A 21,248-nucleotide genomic window follows, 5' to 3' on the forward strand; every position below is an offset into this window, starting at 1 on the left:
AACATGATGATTAATAAAGAAGAGCTCAAAAATGTTATATTTGGTCTCGCAGGTAGGTTCCTCTGTTATTTCATCGATTTGGCCTTTTGCTAAGGCTTAAGGCTCTTTTTGAACTAGTTAACTAGATGAAATTGTTGTCATTCATGCATCTGGATCAAAATGAATAATGCTTCTGTATACCTTTGTTCAAATACACCAGAGTTGAAATAGTGGGAGGTTGGGGCTACAGTTTGTTTAAATAGGAATTCATTAACCCATCAATTCCTTGACTCATCCTGGATCTTGTTTACTTGACTTTGGAATCAAAAAAGGATGAGAAGTGCGAGAAGAGAAGCATTAGGTAATCCACATTGAAAATTTGATATGAGTAGGACTTTATTGGAGCTCTCCTTAGTATTGCTTTTCAATAGCCCAAAAGGGTATTAATGTTTCAAATTTAATGCTAATACATAGAGCAAGTGCATCCATCCATTGATCTTCTAATCGCAGCCACAGCAAAGTGCATCTAAGCAACACTCGCAAGTCTCAAAGCAGCAGAAGCAGCAACACATCGCGAACAATCTACACATGATGCAATACTAGTAAGACCTTATGAGTTTATGTTACTACATCCAAAAGATTGAAGCAGAAATAATGCAAAGATTAAATACAAATAGAAAAAGAAATTAGGATTTGGTAGAGGAAGATCATATAATAACAACCAACCCTGCATAGAGGCAGCCTCTATCTTGGTGCCTTCTTTGGATGTGATCATAGTATGACATTTCTTGATATCCTGGTGGTGCGTACATGATCTCTTTCTATCTAATAATTCTCCCTACAATTCACAAGATTGATTCCAAGACTGACTAAGCATGTGAATATATAAGGCTCTGAGTGGTAAGATGATATATATGCAAAGACACAGGACGAAACTTCACGGTGGCTGCTTCTTTCTTAACCTGTAAGCATGGGATGATAAGGTCCCATTCTCTTTCATTCTTGACACTTGAGTACAAGGAGTTTAGCCCCATGGGTCCATGAAGGGTCCAATGGTGTCCCAATATGAATTCTTATGCACGTGAAGACGACAGAACAATCAGTGTTTATTTGACCATTATTCGGGCAATGGGGTCCCATTGGGAGTCCTGTAACGCACACAGCTCATGACACTGCAATTATCCATTTACCAGCAGGTCTAGTAGGGAGTGCCTTGAGATTAATGGTGTGGCCATGTCCTTTATCTCTATGGCATTGCTCAAGCAGGGAATATATTGTTTTGGTGGTCTGCTCTAGGCTAGCCAAGGAGTTAAAAGTTGAGAGTAAATAAGGGCTTGGCTATTGCCAATTTGCCACATCACATTACAGAAAACAACTTTCTTCTATCGGAGTATTGCTGTAATTCAAGCCACTACCAGCTATTACGCTATGGAAGTATGCAACATTAAAAGGGAGAATTTGGAATCAGCAAACATCTTCGATATCCCCAAAAGCAAACTGCCTGAATGTTCTCTTGACATGATTCAGGGGAAGATTGACAACCCATATTCTTAACGATGAGCAAAATAGAACTTACTAATACATAATGCCTGAGCAGAAGCAAACAGCCCTTGGATAAGGATTACAAGAGATGTTAGTACAAATGAAATGATTTGCAAGCAAAACAGCTCTTCTCCCTGGGTTGGGTATGGATTTGGAAAGCTTCAAGGCAGTAGAGGGAGTGTGCTGGACATGGTAACTGGTGAAACATCACAGCACTGGCCTCACCCCTATTGGCATTCCAAATTTACCAAATTCAAGAACCAAATTTTAATACTGCAAGCAGAACTGCTACATCTATGCTTGTTTCAGCTTCCCAAGTACATAAAACTACTGGGTCACTACCTGAGCAATCAGCAGGTAACAGAGCATGTGGCTGGATTTACCAGAAATGAAATATTACCACCACCTACAGGCTGGAAGCTAGCAGCAGTTTCCAGGCGCTCCCATGTCAATCTCCGCTTCTCAGCTGCCATACTTGACTTTGAATCTTCCTCCTCCAATTTACCTTGGCAGGCAAGTACCAGTTCTTCATCCATCTCGCAAAACATCTTTCGCACATTTAGAGTCAGATTGAGCACCGCTTGATTCCAGTGGTTCCGAGTGTTCCGCTCTAGGGCTGGGAAGACAAGAGGCAGAATTACCTGCCGGTTTTGTGTTATATGGTTGAGGACATGCTCATTGTTCCACAAAAAGTGTGCTCGTTCAGCCACCTGAAAATGACCAAAACAAAAGAACATGAAAACAATCTTAAAATTTTCTGTAGAGCAACGCCTAATACCAGCTGGATGCCTAATTAAACAGGAAATGCATAGAAAAAATTAATAAGTCAAGAACTACAGCTCCATTTGCTCAAGCATAGATGCTCCTGTTTGCAGTACAGAAAATGGTACAGAAGCACATCCCTGAGAATTTGGGTTACAGACCATTTTATGTTATCTGTTCTCCTGCATGGTTATAACTAAGGACAAGTGTATTTCATAATTTTGTTCTATAGACTGAACACCATCCACCAGTGCCATTGTCACATTCCTTTAGCAGCATAAGTTTATAGCAAAAAGAAGAAAGTAAAGGAATGGGAAGCAAGAATTCCATGGTTGACCCATCTTTTTCATTCCACAACTGAATCCCCCCCCACCCTCACCCTGTTTGCTTCCCAGTGCAAGGGGAAAGTAACCCTGGACTGGCCTGACAATAAGATAGTCATCAGACCATCTGAAAGGCAAATAAACCCAAATAAAAAGCTAACTAATAAAGCATATAAATGCAAGCATGTAAAGCAAGTATAGAATGCTCATCAAGCAGATTGGAACCTCAAGTGAAATTTCTCTGACAAACACCAGGAATGCAAGCCTCATTAGTACAAGGGCAGTACTAGGATAGAAGTAGATGTCAACTTCTGGGATTGAATTGTCACATGAAATTCAAGATGGAAGGAAAACAGAACAATGGAAAGATTACACATCTTAAGACTTGGCTAGATGAACACTGCTGAAAGGATTAAATATTTATTTTCATTGTTTGACCAGAAATGTGGGTTACTTGTGTATATTTCTCCCTAGCATATATTTGGGATTTGGATTTGGACAAAGAAGTTGTAAAGTTGGTGAAAATATGGAAAGATGCGGTAAGACCATTATTATGAGGAAAAAATTGACAAGATATATATGAACTATGTTGTAGTTTTGGTGCTGACAGTCGTTTTGTGGCATATTATACCCTAAAGTTGAACTTCCAGAAGATAAAGTATCACAATTCCTTTCTATTCGGACAGGAAATATGCAGTAGTCAAAAGCTCTCTGAATAAAAAAACAAAAAATAACAAATACAAACCACATTATGAAAAGGAAGGAATGGAGTGATAAATAATCTACTGGAATTCTTCATTAACCAAGATTGAATATGCTTCTCTTAAGTCACAGAAGAAGATAAATTACCCAAGGAAATTTGAAACCAGACTACAGAAAAATAAAAGAAAAATTACCTGGAAATGGGAGCTATTGAGGCAGCATCCTATACGCCGAAATAATGGGACCATGATCTTTTGAAATTCCACCACGCCAGTCATCTCCAAGATCTCTTCCAACTCACTCAAGAACATCAACTCCTTCTGGCTATTTGTTACAGGCCAGTATTTTAGCAGTCCCTTTATTACAACACTGGCCAATTTTGGCTCCTTTTCTATAAACTGTACAACACAATATGTCAATTGTTGATGGTAAATACCAACTGATTTTGGTTTGTGCAAAGGAATCAGAGCCCTTGATAGAAACATCTTGTGTTCCTCCTTCAATGGCAAAGCAAACCCACTAATTACACTTCCAAATATTTCCAAAAGCTCAGCAATCCCATTATGTCGCTCAGTTTCAAAAACAAAGCGATAAATTATGTTGCTCACAGCCTTTCGAACAAAAGGCCTGTGAACCATAAACTTCCCATAAATCCGATGGAGAATTGTTTTCAAACAGTCTCTTTCCCTTGGATCCTCAGAATCAAAGAGCTCAAGTAGTCTCAAAATAAAAGAATGATCAACATACTTCTTTGCTACCTTTACGTCAAGAGAACTATAACTGACAAATCGGAGGAGTAGATCATACACAATTTGTAAATGTGACCAAGCAGGATCAAACATTGGCTCTTCATCTTCTGTTTCTCCACCAGTAGAATTAGAGCGATACTTTGGTGGAAAATCCCTAAAAAGGTTAATTGCACACATTTTGCATGTTGCAGCAATTGCTGCTTCACTAAACTTTGCAGATCCAGAAGCAACAAAATCAACAAGCTCTATCAAGGCTTGGCGTTTAGAATCTTTCTCTGCTTGATCCTTGTCTGGATCATTGAAATGGTAAACCACACAACAGAGGTTCAACTTACTGACAAACAATTTCTGCTTCTCTGTATTTGGAACATCTTTGAAGGATAGATGGGGCTCCACTGCCTCCGCTCCAGCTGTAACCATTGATGGGAAAACAGCTGAAGACATCCGTCTAACAACATTCAACCCATTGCTACACTGGATACTACTGCCCAAGTTAGTATTGTTGTTCGAATCACTCCCAGCAGAAGCCAATGTGTCAGATTTTGATGATTTCCGAGGGAGTTTGCTAAGAATTTGCTTAATCATGGTAGCAATGCCCCAATGTTGAACAGAAGGAAAACCTAGATTAAGGTTATGGTGATTAATGCAATACATAAAATATTCGAAAAACAAGACAAAAAGGAATGACAACTTATGCAACCTAGAATTTTTCTAAGATTCCCTTTGCTCAAATCCCCAACCCTAGTTGAGCAAGAAACTGATTGAATTATATCAAAAAAAGGAAAAACAAAATCGAATTGCTATCACAAGACTGTACAAGGAAATTCTTAATATGCAAGCAAACTATTTATGAGACAAAGTCTTAACATGTAAGACAATTTCTGCACATAAGTTTCCATTGAAAAGTAACCTAGAGATAGAGAAAGAGAAGGGTAAGATACCCTGAATAGAACAATTTCATAACTAAAGCTAATGGGTAATATGCCTCCAACAGTAAAGTGTATAAATCACGGATGAACCATGATACAAAAGAGAAAATTGATGAAATCCATGTAAAACTGCCAAAAGAATCAATGGGTTAACAGCTAGGTTGAAAGGAATTTTTCTAAATCATTGCCCAAGCTAGTAGTAGTGTCATCCAAATCACTGTCATTAATACCAAATCCATAATCTAATTTAGGGAATTAGTAGAAAACAATAAGAATGAGTATGATAGCTACTGAATGATTTTATTTCTTAATAAAAAGAAAAATCACTTGGGATCTAAGTTTAAGTGGATTCTACAAGAATAGTATTGCATACGCTGTTTGGTTAGGCAGAAAATGGCTCCTGGAAAAATTTCCCTCTCCACTGGAATTCTACCCTGAAGCTTGAGGAAGATCCATCATTTATCTTCAATTACACCTGAATGGAGAAAATTTCCATCAAAACAAACAAATTTAAAGAATATTTATGACTTAAAAGGACAGTTAAAACCTTTTCAAAGCATTATAGCAATGCCACATTTCCCAGCATAGAACACCCAGATCAAAGTCATAACAAGCTACATCTCATAGATGAAAATTCCCCCCAAAAAAAAGCACGATGATGGACTAGAAAAAATCCAACCATGCCTGTTTTTACCAAAACATCAAGCAAAGAAAAACCCAAAAGGATTTAGGTCATAGCATTAGCATTAAATTGATGGGTAAAACCCCAGATCTGAGAATATCACATGATCCTACACAAAGATCTACCACATCACAGACGCTACACCCACTAAATACTGCAACCCAACACTTTCAAAATAAAAGAGAAAAAAGAAAATGATCCAGCTACTTACCCAAAAAAAAAAAGAAAAAGAAAAAAAAAACTTTGAAATGGGCAGAGGTTCAACTGATAAACCCACAAAAAGAAAAGAAGAAATGGAGAGAAGATGGTTGTTGGAAGCTTGGGAGGCGAGTTGTGGGAGGAGAGTGGAGTGGAAGCAGAGCAAAGAAGATGAGTAATGGCAGTGATAAAAATGAAAGGGATGAATTTTACTTTAGGTGGAAGAGGTAATAATAATAATAAGAATGAAGAGAATTGAGGGGGCAGTGATGGGTGGTGGATGGCCCCATTTCCATGAGAGTTTGCTTTTGATATTTGGCCCTCCCTTTCGTTGTCTATATGTTTTTACACATTCCTCGATTCTTGAGTCCTCTCTCCTCTGAACTATGCAGTTGCTACCCTCTCACTGTGTATCCAGTACCATCACACCACTCATCACTCTCCTCCATTCTTTTTTTTTTTTAATTATTATTACTAGTATTATTACTGTTTTTATTATTATCATTCATGATGGTGAAACCCATTTAGAAAACTTCATCACTGGATTCATTTCACCATGCTAATCCTGCCATTATTGCCTTGAAAGGGTGATGGCATGTGATGATGTTCATGTCATCAATTATGTGGATTCATTTCTACACCCACAAAACATAAATAAAAAAAAATGAAAAAAAAATAGGGGTTGGGGGGAATCTGTATCACAAATATCTTTCAAAGGCATGAAGGCTAATTAATTTGGTAAAATTTTTACATGCACTGAAGAGTGAAGACTTTGGGATGGATTCCCATTTTCATTGAACTCAGAGAAGAAAGTGCTTTTGTTTGAGGTGTTTTCATATTTTTTTGTTTTTCTTATTTTTTGAAAATACATGAGAGAAAGTAGCATAAATGTTGAAGCCTTTAAGGTACTAAACAAAGGGAATAGTTCCATTTGTAGAAATTAAGAAAGCATATATAAGAAAGAGACACCATGAAAATGGATGATGTTTGGGGTAAGGGAGAGAGATAACATTGTGGAATTCAGCAAAAGCAACTGACAGAACCTTGGAACCACCATGAATTTGAGGTTCAAGGTTGGGTTGATGGGCCCTGTCCTTAAGGAAGGTAAAAGAATGGGACATTTGGTTAGCTGATTGAAGCAACAGCAGTCAGTGACATGATCAAGTTCGGGAACGAAATAACTCAATTAATGTCTTGTTTCTGAAAGCAACACCATGAAAGTAATGGAAGCTGTTAAACAAAGCAATATACCAATATCCAGAAATTCATTACACTTGACACGGCCATTCGATAAAAATCGGGAAATAGTCCTAAAATTCAATGATTGTAGTCCTGAATTTTCTATTTAGCAATAAGCTTCAGTCATGAAAAGAACAAAAACAGTCACAAGAAACAGGGCCCTTAGAAGCTTAAAGGAAAAGCAGTTAGGTTTCAGCACCCAATCACATTATAAGTAGCTGCCAATTTAGCTGCTTCTTGGGCACGGTTGAGGAGAAATATCCCTTGTGCTCATTGTCCTATTGATGTGAATACAAGTATTCAATTATATTTTATATTACGAAAGCCTGAAAAAGGGTCTTCTCATCTTTTGGTAGGACAATGATATTGGACAGAGACCATGAATTCTGATAAAATAGACCCCAGCTCTCAGAGGGTGGCAGCCACACACCGGAGATGGAGGCAAATGGCCAGCTGCAATCAACATGCTCTACACTTAACTTGAGGCTTTGTTTATTACTAGCCAATTATAAGCATGACAATATATGGATTCCAAACCAAAACCGTATCTGTATCTGTATCTGTATCTGAAACAATACTTTTATTAGGATAATTACAAGCAGGCTTCTTCTATTTTTCAGGTGTAGCTCCCATATGTATACTCATTCCTCCCCAACTGGGAAAATAGGGGTTGACCTCTGTACATTTACACATATATATATACGTGCCCTTTGTAATTCCTGGACTCAGTAATTTGGTTCTGAATCAAGTCGTGCTTGTGCAGGAAGGGGTCCTTGGTGCTGCATGAACATCCATAATGTAGAAATTGTCAATGAAAAGATCCATATAAATTGGATTAGGAAAAATTAGATTAATCTAAATTCCAATTAAAAAAGACATCATTACCTAACCCAATAGCCTCTGAGCTTTTCATCAACCGTACCCGCTTGCATGATTCCACAAACATACTGCCATTTGAAAAAGTTGAGGGAAGATTATTAATACAAGGTACAATGACTATGTTGATTTCCAAATCCTTCATACGACCATGTTTTAGCATTTGTGTGACTAATGAAATGAACTGGCACATGGGTTTTTTTTTTTTTTTTTTTTTTTGTTAAATAATGATTATTAAAATATATTAGATTTAACTTTCATAATTTTAAGATGTACAAGTGAATTGTGTGTGGTGACTGCCTGTCAAAAGGAATCCAAAGCACCACCTCTCAATGCTCTTTATGCATAAACCCAATCATAATAAAGCCCAAGTACCAATTTCATCAAACAAAAAAAGGAAAAAAAACCAACAGCAACAACCCAAAGTGTTAATTGATCCTATTGGTTAAACTTTCAACTTAAGTAGGCAAGATGTGAATTTCTGAGATGATTAAGAATTAGAAAACAAAGATGCCATGGATCTCCTTAGAAAGCAAGCGTACTACTTAAATACCAAGTGCAGGAAACTTACTTCCAAGGAACGTCTCCAACTAACATCCAGTCCCCGTCTTTGTCTTCGTATGTTGGCACATATTCTGCTCCATTTACGGGATTCATGATCTTGCTTTCTTCCAAATCATTGCCTAAACCACAATTTACATCAAAATAATTACTACAAAATTAATTCCCATTTGCTTAGGACTAATCATATAACAGGTCTCACAGAGCATCTATGCAATGCATGATTCTACTCTTTCCTCGGGACTCTCAACTCAACCCTTGAAGGGGAATTAACATGTCATGACATCTGTTTAGAGAAAAAAAGAGAGATTATTGTTTCAAATGATGAAGCCTATCCCTAATTGTTTCCCTAAATTGATACAATTGATAATCAAATCTCATTTTTCAAAAAGAATTACTTCGTAGCTGTGTGTCTTCTCAGTCAAAACATCTATAATTATAAAAATGGCAAGTCTGCAAATTTTATTAGCTCGATTAGTCTCCCTTTACAACCTTTTTAACATTCTTTATAATTAAAAAGTCTTAAAATTTAAGACCAATGATAAAGATACATGATCATATATAAATCTCAAATTTAATAACATTTTTAGGACACTTTTGAAATGCTATGATAGGATATGAAAATGAGAAATCTATCTATTTCATTTCTTATTTTCAGCTGGAATAATTATTTATTTTCGTAAAAATAAAATCTAGTTGTTGTCAAGATTTGATTCTTTTCTTCTATTTAGTATTTTAATTCGCCCTGTTTTTGTAACACACTTTTTAATAAAAAAGTTTTTATCTAAGTTTGAGAACTATTTTTCAAACTCGAAAACAATTCAACAATTTTAACATAAAGCGGTTTTTTAAAAACTTATTCTGAAGACAAGGAATTTTTATTGTAACATATTTTAATTCTTGGCAATTGTTTTTGTTTGGTTTTACAAGTAGTACGAACATAAATAATGATTGAAAATAAAATATTAAATATAAAAATTATTTTTAAGAAATATTTGGAAACATAGAAAACAATTAAGAACATTTTAAGTTCTTATACATACTTTTATTCCCAAAAAAGATATTTTAAAAAAAAAATCCAAACAAACCCTTACTTGATATGTATGGATCTCATTCAAACTTTTCTTTCCAAATTTCCAAGATTTTCTTTTTTTAAATTTAGTAAAAAGCCAAAATTGTTATACATGGAACATAAGCACATATCAAGTTTCAAGAAATAAAATAATAATCATTAGAAATTTTGGGTTTTTCTTCCCTAAATAAGAGAAAATATAATGCGCAAGCTTACTTGTTTGTTTGTAACATATTTTATAAGAAGAAGAGATAATGAAGAGAAAAAAAAAAATGCTTACTACTGATGGTGAAGCAATCGAACATTGTCTCCAAGGCCATCAACAGCTGCTGGTAGCTACGGTGCACCTCCAAATCCACTTTCCGCAGATACGGTGCTCCATCCACCGCCACCTTCACGTACTTGCAACTCTTCAACGCCTTCTTCCTTACCGATCTCACCGGTGGCCACCCTACCACTTGTGCCCTAATTCACAATCCAACAACAATTATTCACACTATGATTCAATATTCTCATGTACCTACCCTAAAATGCCAAAAAATAAATAAAATGTTCCACGGCTCTCACTTTGAGTCCGGAGCTTTCCCGGGGCCGGAGATCTCATTTCCCGGCCAATCAACCTGCTCAGCCTTTGCGCTCGACTCGCCGCTGCAGCAACGGAACCTGAAATCAACGGTGTCGGAGTATCCACGTTTGGAGCAGCTCTTCCCTCCGACGATGACCACCTGAGCCTCTCCAGGCAAGCCCAAGGTCAACTCAGTATCCTTCAAACTCATGCCGGTGGTGCTAGAGTCCGGCGATTGGTCCGCGGTGTTGGACGGCATCGTGTCAAACTTGAAGTCTTGCATCCTTGTTGTGCGGTAGTGTGAGCGTGTGGACTTCTTCCCAGTTCCCTCTATATATAGAGCGCTGGTGAAGTTGGAAAGGAGAACCAATAGAAAAGTGCCACGTGAGAAGAAAAAGAATCAGTTGAGAGTGGTGGGGAAGCAGCTTAGAAGTTTGGAAAGCCCATCCCCCGTGTTTCAACATGAGTCTGGAGAGGGCGACAGCGGACAGCCACCACTTGTGCCCCGCTGATGTGGCAGCAACTGTTTAAATATTGTTTTTTCAATGTTATAACTTATAACTTGAAATTGTAATTAGTCAAAAAAGTTGATCTTTTTTTTTTCCTTTTTGCTACTCATTTAAAGCAAATGCTATTAAATTAAATAAATATAAAATCATCACGTACCACGTACTTTTTCCCTCTTGACTCCGATCATGCTTGCTCGCCATTTTTCACACATGACCAAGCACGCGAAATGAGGCCTGTCGAGTGGCAAAACGATGTCGTTTCACCGGACGAGGAGAGGTGTGTTCCAGCCCTCCAGGCTTCGAGTCTTCTAGAGTATGAGCCGAAAATTTTGAAAAAAAATTAAGAGTTAAAAGAGGGAAAAAGGAGGGTGGGGTCACTGGGACGGGCGACAGGCACGTGACTGTGTCGGAATGTCGTCTACGTGTCGCTTTCTCATCACGTCGCGGCATCCACTTACACACGTTGTTTTGAATACCAGTTGCCGCACGCGGCTTTTGATGGTCTCAAGGCTACTTTCGTCTTTTCATGTACAATTTTCAAACCAAAGGGTGTGGTACAAACAATTTAGAAAGGAGACAGGAGATAGGAAGAGAAAATGAGTTGGATTCAAACTTAAAAGGTTGTACGGACCTTCACATTAATCACATACTGATACGGGTGGGTAGATAATCGGTACAGGATGTATCATCGACAGCCCTTGTTTCCAGGGGCTTCCTGCACTGTCAACCTCCGACTAATCAACACTTCATCATTCAATGCGAGAAATAGCAAATTCAATGGAACAAAGGCGGCACAAACGTACCTTATTACTTACCGCCGAATAAATGCAGGGTTGACCCTAATTTCAATATCCAAAAATAAACAGTACTAATAACTTGAAATTTTTCATAACACCTTTCTAATTGTGTGATAAAATGGACGAAAGATCATGGTATAAAAGAATGAGATTGAATTCAGTATAGAGAATGAAACCTTTTAGTATACATGTGATATAATATGATTAATCACATTTTTCAATATGTTAATAATGTAGTTCAACCTTGTGAATATGGTAATTGACAGTGAACACTGAACAAATAAAGAATGGTTTAGCATTTAGGGATGGACGCCAAATCATGTGAAGTCTCACGGTGGCCATGCCTACTCCTTCACGTACATGCACAAGTTTACAGGAGAACATGGAGTTTTGATTAGTATATATAAATGCTTATATGGATGCACTGCACTTACCTTAGCCCTAAACAATATACATAGACCGAGGATAAGGATTAGGTCATATATGTATATATATATATATATATATATAGAGGCGTAGGGAATTGGTAATTCTCAATTCTATGTGCATGAACTGAGTCGAGAGTCAAAAGAGTATACATGCACTGGATGTTCCACATTTCACATCTAAATGGAGCCCAAGTGAAAAATCACAGAGGGATCAAGGCTGTATATGAACTGATTTCTCCTGCTGTTTTGAAATAGTGAGATTAGAATTGTGAAATTTGGTCACAATGCCCTCCAACTGGTTTTCTTTATCTTAGGTACCGCACAAATAAAAAGTGGTTTTGTTATGCGGCTGGGGTTGGCAAAAGTGAGACCGACGTAGTTATGGAGTGCAGTGTAGCAATTACACCACAATAAAAGTGAAAAGCAAGCCCAAGGTTAACCTTTCAGAGGGGCCTAATAGGCCAACCAACCTTCTTTCAGATGTACTGGTGCCACATATTATCTTCTTCTTGTAAACCAGGTGGGTGTCCATGGTTTTGGCACTGACCTATTGTTGTTTTAAGAGAATGTGAAAAATACAGACATGGCCTCTGCTGCATGTCTTCATCTATTAGACTATGACTCATCACCCGCACTCTTTTTTGTCCTTACATGCACATGCACATTGCCTTGCACCTGAATTTCTGATTCATTTATAGCTACATGTAATGAGCTTTTTCCATCTTTCACAATTACAATTCACCATTTATAAAGCAAAGAGATCCTGAAAAGAGAATAAATAAATATTCCACAATACGAAAAAATAAATATGAATGTATAGTTCCAACATGTTTTGCACAGCCAAGGGCTTGGGTACCTCAAGCATATCGCATACGGTTCTCTGGCCCCCCATCCACCGACCAACTCAACCCTTTTTACCCCCACTATACAATTTGAGAATCCAACTTAAAAGAGAGAATAAAGATGCTAAGTCCACGAAGAGCTAATTACAATGGGCTTCTGATTCTTTTTCTTCTTTTTCCAATGGAAGACTAATCAGAAGGAACATATACGTTATATATATATATAAAGAAAAAAAACATATATATAAATCCCAAAAAAAAAAAAAAAAAAAAACCCACAAGCAAGATTCTACGGAAACAATGTGGCAGCAATAGGGCCTACTGCAACTCCAGCTGCAAGGAGATCAAGCACTTTCTGCTGGGATCTGGCCCACACCCCCCATGCTGTGGGCATACTTTGGCCTCCACTCGGTCCTTCCCTTCACAATCTCAGCTCCTTCCTCAAGTCGAAGAAGGTGCTGGCACTCAACATTTCCACAATCCAGCAAATTACCAACACCAGTTCCACAGACAGCAGTGAGGGACTGCAGCACACTGTCCCTTCCACACTCCCTCCTGTACTCCAGAGTCATGGAAGAAAGCTCGTGACTCTCCAAGATTGGCAGTGGAGCACTCTGCAACAACCATCATGAGACCTTTCAATCAAATTGTGTGTAAATTATAAATAAAAGAAATGCAGAGTACTCTTAGACTTGGAAGATACAAGAAAATCACAACCAAGGAAAAAAGTATAAACAGATGAAAGAAACATGGCCATAGTTTGAGGCGAATAAGGTGCACAGTTAAAACATTGCATACTAGCAGGAGTAACCAACTATTTCCTTTTATATTTTCCTATTTCTTCCAGATTTCAAACAACTATTTTCTTCCAATTTTATTTAGTTATTATTATTATTATTTTTTTTTTTGGGTCAATAACATGAATGCACATTAATACACATCACACACACCAGTGGGCAAGGCGACGTGCAGACATCACTACCAATGGTCATTGAATTTGTAAAAATGCTCTATTTCAACTAGTTTGAAGAAACAACCAAACTTGTCTAAATGCTATCAAAACCATAGTAAATTCATTTCTTATGTGGGAGGACTATAATTCAATTCCCATGGGACATCCAACTGCCCCACAACTTAATATACTTCAAGTCATTTGAAGATAGAACAAAATGAACAGTGGATGTCCTCGAGTATTCAAAGGACTTTGCAAAAAATCTAGGCCAAGGAATACCCAATTAAATATTAAACAGCCATGTGCTTTGGAAAATAGGAAGTGTCCCTTCTAGCAATAAGTCCAAAGAGGACAGATATCACAAGCATAAAAGAAACATTTGGATTATTGTTATGTTACATAACCAGAAAGCAAGCAAGTGTATTTGCACATGGACAGCTACACACAGAGACCTACCCAAACTGTTGTGGTTGAAATGAACTTCATAAAAACCAAAACATTTATTGAAATGGAAAGGCATCATTGTTGTCTTATTAAGTTCGACAACTAATAGCAGCTATTTAATCACAAAACTGAATTTTTAAGGAAAGCTGTGCAAAAAATAATAATAATAGTACAAAATAAAAAATTTCTTGGTTGCATGATTCAAGGAATTTTAAACTACTGTTCAATCATCATAAGGTTTAAATTATAAATTAAATCTGACAAACTAGCAAATCAACAGGCATGATCAGTCAAACCAGCTTTTAGTGATTTTTCTGATCAGTACATTATCTGATTCAATCAAAATAGAAAGAGCAATAGTCCTGGTTGAACCCAGTCCAATTTGCAATTCTGATGAACTGTTTTATCTGGTTAGCCATTTAGAAGTTTATAAGCAGCTGCACTAAAAAACTCAAAGATACCAGGCATTTCCAATCCATTTCTCTTGCTCCAACTGGGTGAAGCAGGGGTTTAGCACTTGTAAATAAAAATAATTTGCTTGGCCACAAAACCTACCTCAAGGATCCAACCGATGTACTTCACATTGTTAACATGCTGATTGACATCTAAATCACTCCATCTAGGCTGTAAATTGAAAATATAATATCAGAATGAGAAACCAAAAATCAGCAATAGAAAAAAAACTACTACACATAAAACATGTCAATAACCTTCATAATTCAACAACATTTGACTTACAGTTAGTCCTGTGCGGATATAATCCGCAGTGCTGTCATCAAGTTTGGGCAGTTTTCTGCCATCCTCATCCACAATAGGAGCAGAATCCATAAAATAAGGCTCTATTTCAGCTCGAACTGCATCTGGAATTTTTGATAATCTCCTGGTCTGCTTATTCATCATCACCCACACACTGCAAATGATTCACAAAAATCATTCAGTTTTCATAAATGTGGCTATGGAACAAAAATTTATAACTTACTCTTCCCAATGCCAAAATCAGGAATTTTTTAACAAAAACAAAAATGCAATTGCATGTGATTTTCATGTTTCATTCTTTTAGGCTACTGTACATAGAACAAGATAGATAAAAGGTAAATATAAGTTTGTGTTAAAACAAAACAATCTAATATCTTGCCCCTTCCAATACTGATAAAAATACACCTACACCAAATTCAAAAAAGGCAGAACGGTTCCAAAATGTTTGTCATAAGCATTGAGAAAAAAAACAATTGAACAACACTGGAAAATCATGAGTTTCTACAAAACAACTTCCAACCTGGAGGCTCTGGTTAGAGTTTCCCCAGTTTTGCAATCACGGATTATCCAATCACGACGCATGCCATTCTTCCCAGATGCACATACCCAAGTATCCACTTGAACAACATCACCCCTGCAAGATGGAAATCAGTTCAATCCATCAATTTCTATCAGTTTCTAAATATTCCAAAGAAGTTTATGAATAATCATTTGTAGCTTTCTACAGATAATGTTTCTGTCATGGGGCAAACAGAAGGCCAATAAAAATAGGTTTTAGGACAGTAATATGAAGTTGAATATCAATACAGGTTAAATTTATAATTGAGATAGACTCTCCAGCTACAGCCTTCATAATTCTGTTAGGCATTCCAATGAGTAGTCTGTATTGAGCTACTTTCCTTTCCAAGCAAACTACATACGCTCAGAAGTTACAATGCAACTCACTCTGACACCATTCTGTCAAAACGAATGAGGCACTAGCCTTCATAATCCACCAAATATTAAGAACATTGCAGGATGCTAGTGGCCGGACATATTCATTGGGTCAACCACCAAAACCAAAGTAGAAAAGTGGTTCTCCTCATATCATATATACATGTGTCACTTATCAGATTCTTGTGGGAAAGTAGAGGACATTCCAGGATTAAAGTAAATAAAAGACGAAATTTAAAAAAAAAAATCCAATCTTCAAACAAATTTGATGTATATCACTCTTATGTGGCACTGTAGTGTCTACAGTAGTAAATGTTATTTATTCATTTGTATTAATGCATAGAGCATGCAAAATGAATCATTCCTTTTTTTTACTAGGATTTGCCATGAATGTGGTCAAGAAATTTTGTGGACATGGCTTGCACATCAGGATAAATAGAAGAAATTTGTTGCACGCATATGTAATATGCAATAAACTGTCCCAAGTGTCAGAACTTTCACTTTCATCCATTTTAAGTTATCTAATAATTCAAAATTTCAAATTCTGCAATTAAATGTTAAAGACTTTTTTTCAATATTATAGTCTTCATCCCAATATGGTAGTCCAGAACTTACAGACAAAAGTAAAACTTTAACCATACTTTATTTTAGTACTTTTTTTATGGGTATACCTTATTGTAGTACTCTAATCAATGGATTGCACTTAGGCCTTGATGTGGGTACTAAAATTTGGTTTTGTGTAAATAGAACTACAAAGCATTCTCAAATATATTCCCAAGAAAACCAGGATGCTATTTTGTTAGAACATTAGCCTTTCTTACCTAACTTAATTTTCATATTTGGCATCAACAATCACCATATGCACACGCATCTACATTAACCAAACCACCACTACAGGACCAACTAAAGAAATTCTCTAGAAGTCGAGGAAGTAAGCATCACATCAACATTAATGGCCCTCTTTTCTATTTTTTTTCAGTAGGGCCCTAAGGATAGGGCATAAGCACTAAGCTACCATTAGAAAGAAAGAAAGCCTCACAAGTTTCTTAATTTGCACTATATGAGAAATTTTGCAAATTTGAACATGAACAAAGCACACATGAAAATTCCTATCAATGATGTGGAACCATCATTACCACTAAAGAAAACTCATGTAATTAAATGAGAAAACCATGTTTACCTAGGTTCTGGCTGGCTTATGATGTGGAACCACCATGACCACAAAAAAAAAAAAAAAAAAAAAAATCATATGGTTAATTGGGAAAGCTTTGCTAGCTAGGCTTTGGATGGCTTACCAAGTAGGGTACCGATCTACCACAACCTGCATTCGAGTGACCACCCATATTAGGTTCCTTATGCTCATCTCTGGCGTTGAACCAAAACCATCACCCAGAAGACCAGCAGTCCTAACATGGTTAAGTGCAGTTTCCTGCGATGCAAGGAGAGAAACTTCAAGCTTGTGAAGGAGCAAGCAGGCTTACACACACCAATCAAGATGATAAACAACCAGATGCCTTATGAGTGTTCATTTTTAAACAGGGGTATTCTCTTTCTTTTGGCCACATAAATGTGATGAATTAATTGTTCATACCTGTAAATGATTCATCAACGTTTCTATGGATGCGGTTCGATCAGCACCTATTTCATATGATCTAATCGAGAAGTTTTGCCTGAAAACAAGACCATCTTGGACAATTTTCCCTAAGCCAAATGGGTCGATTAGCATGTCAGACCTCCTTGGTTTCCAGTCAAGCATCATCCACTGCTTCTCAGCTGCCAAGAAGATGGTTGTAATAGCAGCAAGAAGCATGCTCCAGTCTGGCAATTGGTTGATGAAAGTCCTAGGTGGAGGCGACAACATGTCATCCTCAGTCTTCACGCCTCCCGCCGAGGAGGTATAACCAACTGTGGTACCATTTATCTTAGGAGGGGCTTGGGCATTTGCCTTAACTTGCAAACTGCCTGAAGGAGCATTTCTTGACTTGATTCCCCTCAAAATTGCAGACCCACCCCCCGGCTTGGTGGAAGGTTTTGCATCTGGATCAGAAGATGGAGAAGCAACTGCAAAGAATGCAGAAGTGGCTGCAGTGGCAACCATGATGAGAATGTAAAACAGATGTGCACTTAGTTGTCTGAATCAAGGCTCTCAGAGAAAGGAGGGACAGAAAATTGTTGGTCTTCACCAGAATGAGGTTGGCTGTGACATGTTCCTGCATGCCGTGTTATCACCAAATCAGAATCTCTCAAAATTAAAACAGAACAGAAAAATATACCAAAGGAACCGCATTTTCATTTCTTTCAATAGCTTCAAAAACGAAAAACCAACAAAGATTTGTGCCTAGAAATTTTCCAAATTTTTCTAGAAATAGACACCAAAAAATAACAAAATGCAGGGTAAATTTATACATCAAGAAAATCGAGAGAAAATATGCCGGAAAATTCCATTCAGTTCCAGAGAATCAGAGGAAACAAAAGGCTTTTCTGTTTTCGATTGCTTTGGCTTGTTCTAAATGATAGCTTCAAGTCATCTAATCAAATTAGTTAGCATGTATTTAAATTAAAATAATCAATCCTCTAAAATTCAAATTTCTCATTTTTCTTCATTTCCTAAATTTTCTCAGCAACCAGACCCAAATAAAATTGAATGGAAGGCAGAGGAATTCAGCACTCCTCTAAATAATCCAGAAATAAATAAATAAACAAGTTATCACGGTCACGTCTAAAAATCTAAATAAACAAGTTATCACGGTCACGTCTAAAAATCAGGGGAAATATCGTAAAAGAGGTGTGGACAAAACATCATAGAACCAACAAGGCCAGAAACTGCAGATAATTTATAAATGTTGCATAGAGTCTGCAACTAAAAATCACATCAGATCTGGCATTCTAACCAGAAAAGACCCAAAGAGAAATCAGAAAACATTTCATCTGTTCTTCGAGCAAATATCACAATAGCTCGCAAATAATCCCAAATTTTCCCATTTTGCCCCTCCACCCATCACAATTAACAATCCGAACAATTCTTCTGAAAAAACCAACAACAGGGAGACACTTCGATTAATGAGAAAATGCAGTCAAGCAAAACAAGACCCCAGACTTCAAATCTCAGATCTTCCATTGCACATAAAAAAACCAAACAAAAAAACCATACATTTAAAACAAAAACACCTTCTCTCCTTTCTCAGAGCTTCGCAGCCACCAAACAAGCTTGCGAGACGAGAAACCAGATCAGATGAGAAAATGAGGTAAAAACAAAAACAAATGAATGAAAGGTCCGTACCTCCAACGAGAGATAGCAAAACGAAAGAAAAGAGCTAAGTGTGAATGAGGGAAGGAGGAAAATGGGGGAAAATATCAGTGGTTAGAGAGAAAACGACCACAAATTCGATCTGCAAAGCCCTAGAGATGGTGGTGGATTGGTTTCTAGGGTTTGCGATCTTTCTCGTAATTTTGTTCCGAGGCTTCGTTCAACTTTCGAAAAGCGCAAGAAAAAAAACACACAACTCAGGAGAGAGAGTGAGGTTGAATTGGGGCCAGCGGTTCAGTGGATGGTAGAGGATTGGCCTCCATCTCCGCCCTTTTATAGTATCCACCTGGCTGTCCCGCCTCCCTCCTTTATTTTATTATATTATATTATTTTTTTGGTTAATTTTTTATAGTCTCCCCTCGACAAATTTCTCCAATGTTACCACAAATTCCCCAATGCCCCTTAATTTATCATAAAAAAATTTCTGAATTTTCTTAAAATATGATCCCAATTTTCATACCACCCTTTCAAATTTTAAAAATTTAGTAAAGGTGACGATTAAACATTAGGTAAGATAACAAGCTATGGACGAAAAGGTGGTTTAAGTCATGGAGACACGTACCCACCTTTGCCACCAATGTGAGCATGTTCTAGAGATACTTTTGCCACCTGGCCTAAATCCCATGGCCTCTTTGTTTCACTTCCCTAGGAGGAAGATCAATGATCTTGACTAGAGTAAAAGGTGGTGTAAACAAATTTGTGTACTTGAATCCATCGATTTACATAAGGTATTAATATTAATATAATTAAATTAAATTAAAATAATAGGTGGAAAATAACTTTTTATGTAAGCATTCAAATAAGATTATATTTAACTTAAATTTATAAAATAAAATATATAAAAACAAATGTATCAAATTTTGTCATCCTTAATCTAAAATTAATAATATATTTTCTAAACTAGGTTAATTTTTGTTTATTTTCCAAATTTTCCGGCTCGAGCAAGAAATCCTCCCTTCGCTGAATTTGAACAATATAAAACTCTTCATGTGAGTAAAAAAAATTGGACTCTTTGACATTTTCCAAACATTATTTTATAAAAATTATGAAACCTACATCTCACCCATTCTCTCTTAGGTGGGGTCGGCTTAAACGAATTTATGACATACACTATTAAATTCACATGAAAAAGAGCTTAAAACGTAAAAGCAAAAAATTCCAAAGTAATATACTCCGAAAAAAGGAGAAAGAATAGTAAAAGATTATATTAGGTCAACCGCATGTTGAAGTGGCAGTGGCTGCTTGACCAATTGGACCGGTCCGACCGGAGGTTTTGTTGACCTCTCAAATAGTGGGGAAAAAAATTATCTATTTTTCAGGAATTTTTTTATTAATTAGTAATTATTTTTTATTTTATTTTTTGGGATGTTGTGGTGGCATGGTGATAAACCAAATAAATAAGTAGTGTGTGTTTGACCATCAATGTCCATTGGCTTTCCTAGAAGCTTAGATAACCTACTCGGGTACGTTTCTTGTGAGGAAGAAATGAGAGGGATCGAGGGGGAGGTGACAAGTGGCAATCTTGTTGTTTTTGGTGTTTGGTAAGGGTACTATTGGAAACATGAAAGCATTTGGAATTGAGCCGTTAATGCGTATACGTTAAATTGGCGACTAGCGTGGTCCCACCCGGGAAATTTCAAATTTCCAACCTGTAAATCAAACTTGAATTAATGCTCAATTAAGGAACTGCTAACCACTTATGTCAATCAATTATTTTTTCTTTTTTCTTTTCTTAATGCGATTTTGAATATTCTCTTTCCTTTTTTCCTTTTTCTTTCCCCATGTTTTAATTACCGGTAATGTTAGATTCGTCATCAAGAATTGATTGAAAGTCGCGTGTGTGTGTGTTTTTTTGGGATCTTTTATTCAAAATTAATTAATTTCTTATCCCGAATTTTCTCATAAGATTAAAAAAAAATTATGATTCAAAGTGATTTATGATATCTTAACACTTTTTACTTAACGGGTGGTACTAGAGTTATTTCGGGATTAAACATATAAACATGGTTGAGTTGAGTAATAATAAATATATAGATGATATAAAATGGTATTTTGAAAATTATGAATAAAATTAAATTTAAAAATAAAATATTTTCATTAT

General features: G+C 36.7%; 3 protein-coding genes across 5 annotated transcripts; all 3 read right to left on the reverse strand.

The window, feature by feature from the left end:
- Positions 1-357: 357 nt before the first annotated feature.
- On the reverse strand, positions 358-6,232 carry LOC117924552 (serine/threonine protein phosphatase 2A 57 kDa regulatory subunit B' kappa isoform-like). Of its 2 annotated transcripts, none has more exons than XM_034843201.1 (5): positions 5,880-6,232; positions 5,360-5,461; positions 3,503-4,677; positions 706-2,231; positions 358-561 (listed from the first exon to the last, which is right to left on the reverse strand). In XM_034843201.1, exons 3-4 carry the CDS (start codon positions 4,640-4,642, stop codon positions 1,872-1,874), a joined length of 1,500 nt encoding a protein of 499 aa, XP_034699092.1. In that variant the 5' UTR covers positions 4,643-4,677; positions 5,360-5,461; positions 5,880-6,232; the 3' UTR covers positions 358-561; positions 706-1,871. The 2 variants fall into 2 exon arrangements, with proteins under 2 accessions (XP_034699092.1, XP_034699093.1); XM_034843202.1 differs by lacking the exon at positions 5,880-6,232 and adding an exon at positions 5,534-5,845.
- Positions 6,233-7,559: 1,327 nt separating this feature from the next.
- LOC117924554 (auxin-responsive protein IAA1-like) lies at positions 7,560-10,496 on the reverse strand. The gene is made up of 5 exons (XM_034843204.1): positions 10,182-10,496; positions 9,895-10,079; positions 8,553-8,664; positions 7,991-8,052; positions 7,560-7,884 (listed from the first exon to the last, which is right to left on the reverse strand). The coding sequence occupies exons 1-5, from the start codon at positions 10,460-10,462 to the stop codon at positions 7,850-7,852; spliced, it is 675 nt and encodes a 224-aa protein (XP_034699095.1). The 5' UTR covers positions 10,463-10,496; the 3' UTR covers positions 7,560-7,849.
- Positions 10,497-12,674: 2,178 nt separating this feature from the next.
- LOC117925270 (palmitoyl-acyl carrier protein thioesterase, chloroplastic) lies at positions 12,675-19,400 on the reverse strand. Of its 2 annotated transcripts, XM_034844239.1 has the most exons (8): positions 19,121-19,400; positions 18,992-19,047; positions 17,432-18,050; positions 17,136-17,269; positions 15,428-15,541; positions 14,890-15,061; positions 14,707-14,775; positions 12,675-13,369 (listed from the first exon to the last, which is right to left on the reverse strand). In XM_034844239.1, the coding sequence occupies exons 3-8, from the start codon at positions 17,936-17,938 to the stop codon at positions 13,100-13,102; spliced, it is 1,266 nt and encodes a 421-aa protein (XP_034700130.1). In that variant the 5' UTR covers positions 17,939-18,050; positions 18,992-19,047; positions 19,121-19,400; the 3' UTR covers positions 12,675-13,099. The 2 variants fall into 2 exon arrangements, with proteins under 2 accessions (XP_034700130.1, XP_034700129.1); XM_034844238.1 differs by lacking the exon at positions 18,992-19,047.
- Between the last annotated feature and the right edge of the window lie 1,848 nt (positions 19,401-21,248).

The sequence above is a fragment of the Vitis riparia genome, chromosome 11, assembly GCF_004353265.1.
Source record: "Vitis riparia cultivar Riparia Gloire de Montpellier isolate 1030 chromosome 11, EGFV_Vit.rip_1.0, whole genome shotgun sequence".
Taxonomy (NCBI): domain Eukaryota; kingdom Viridiplantae; phylum Streptophyta; class Magnoliopsida; order Vitales; family Vitaceae; genus Vitis; species Vitis riparia.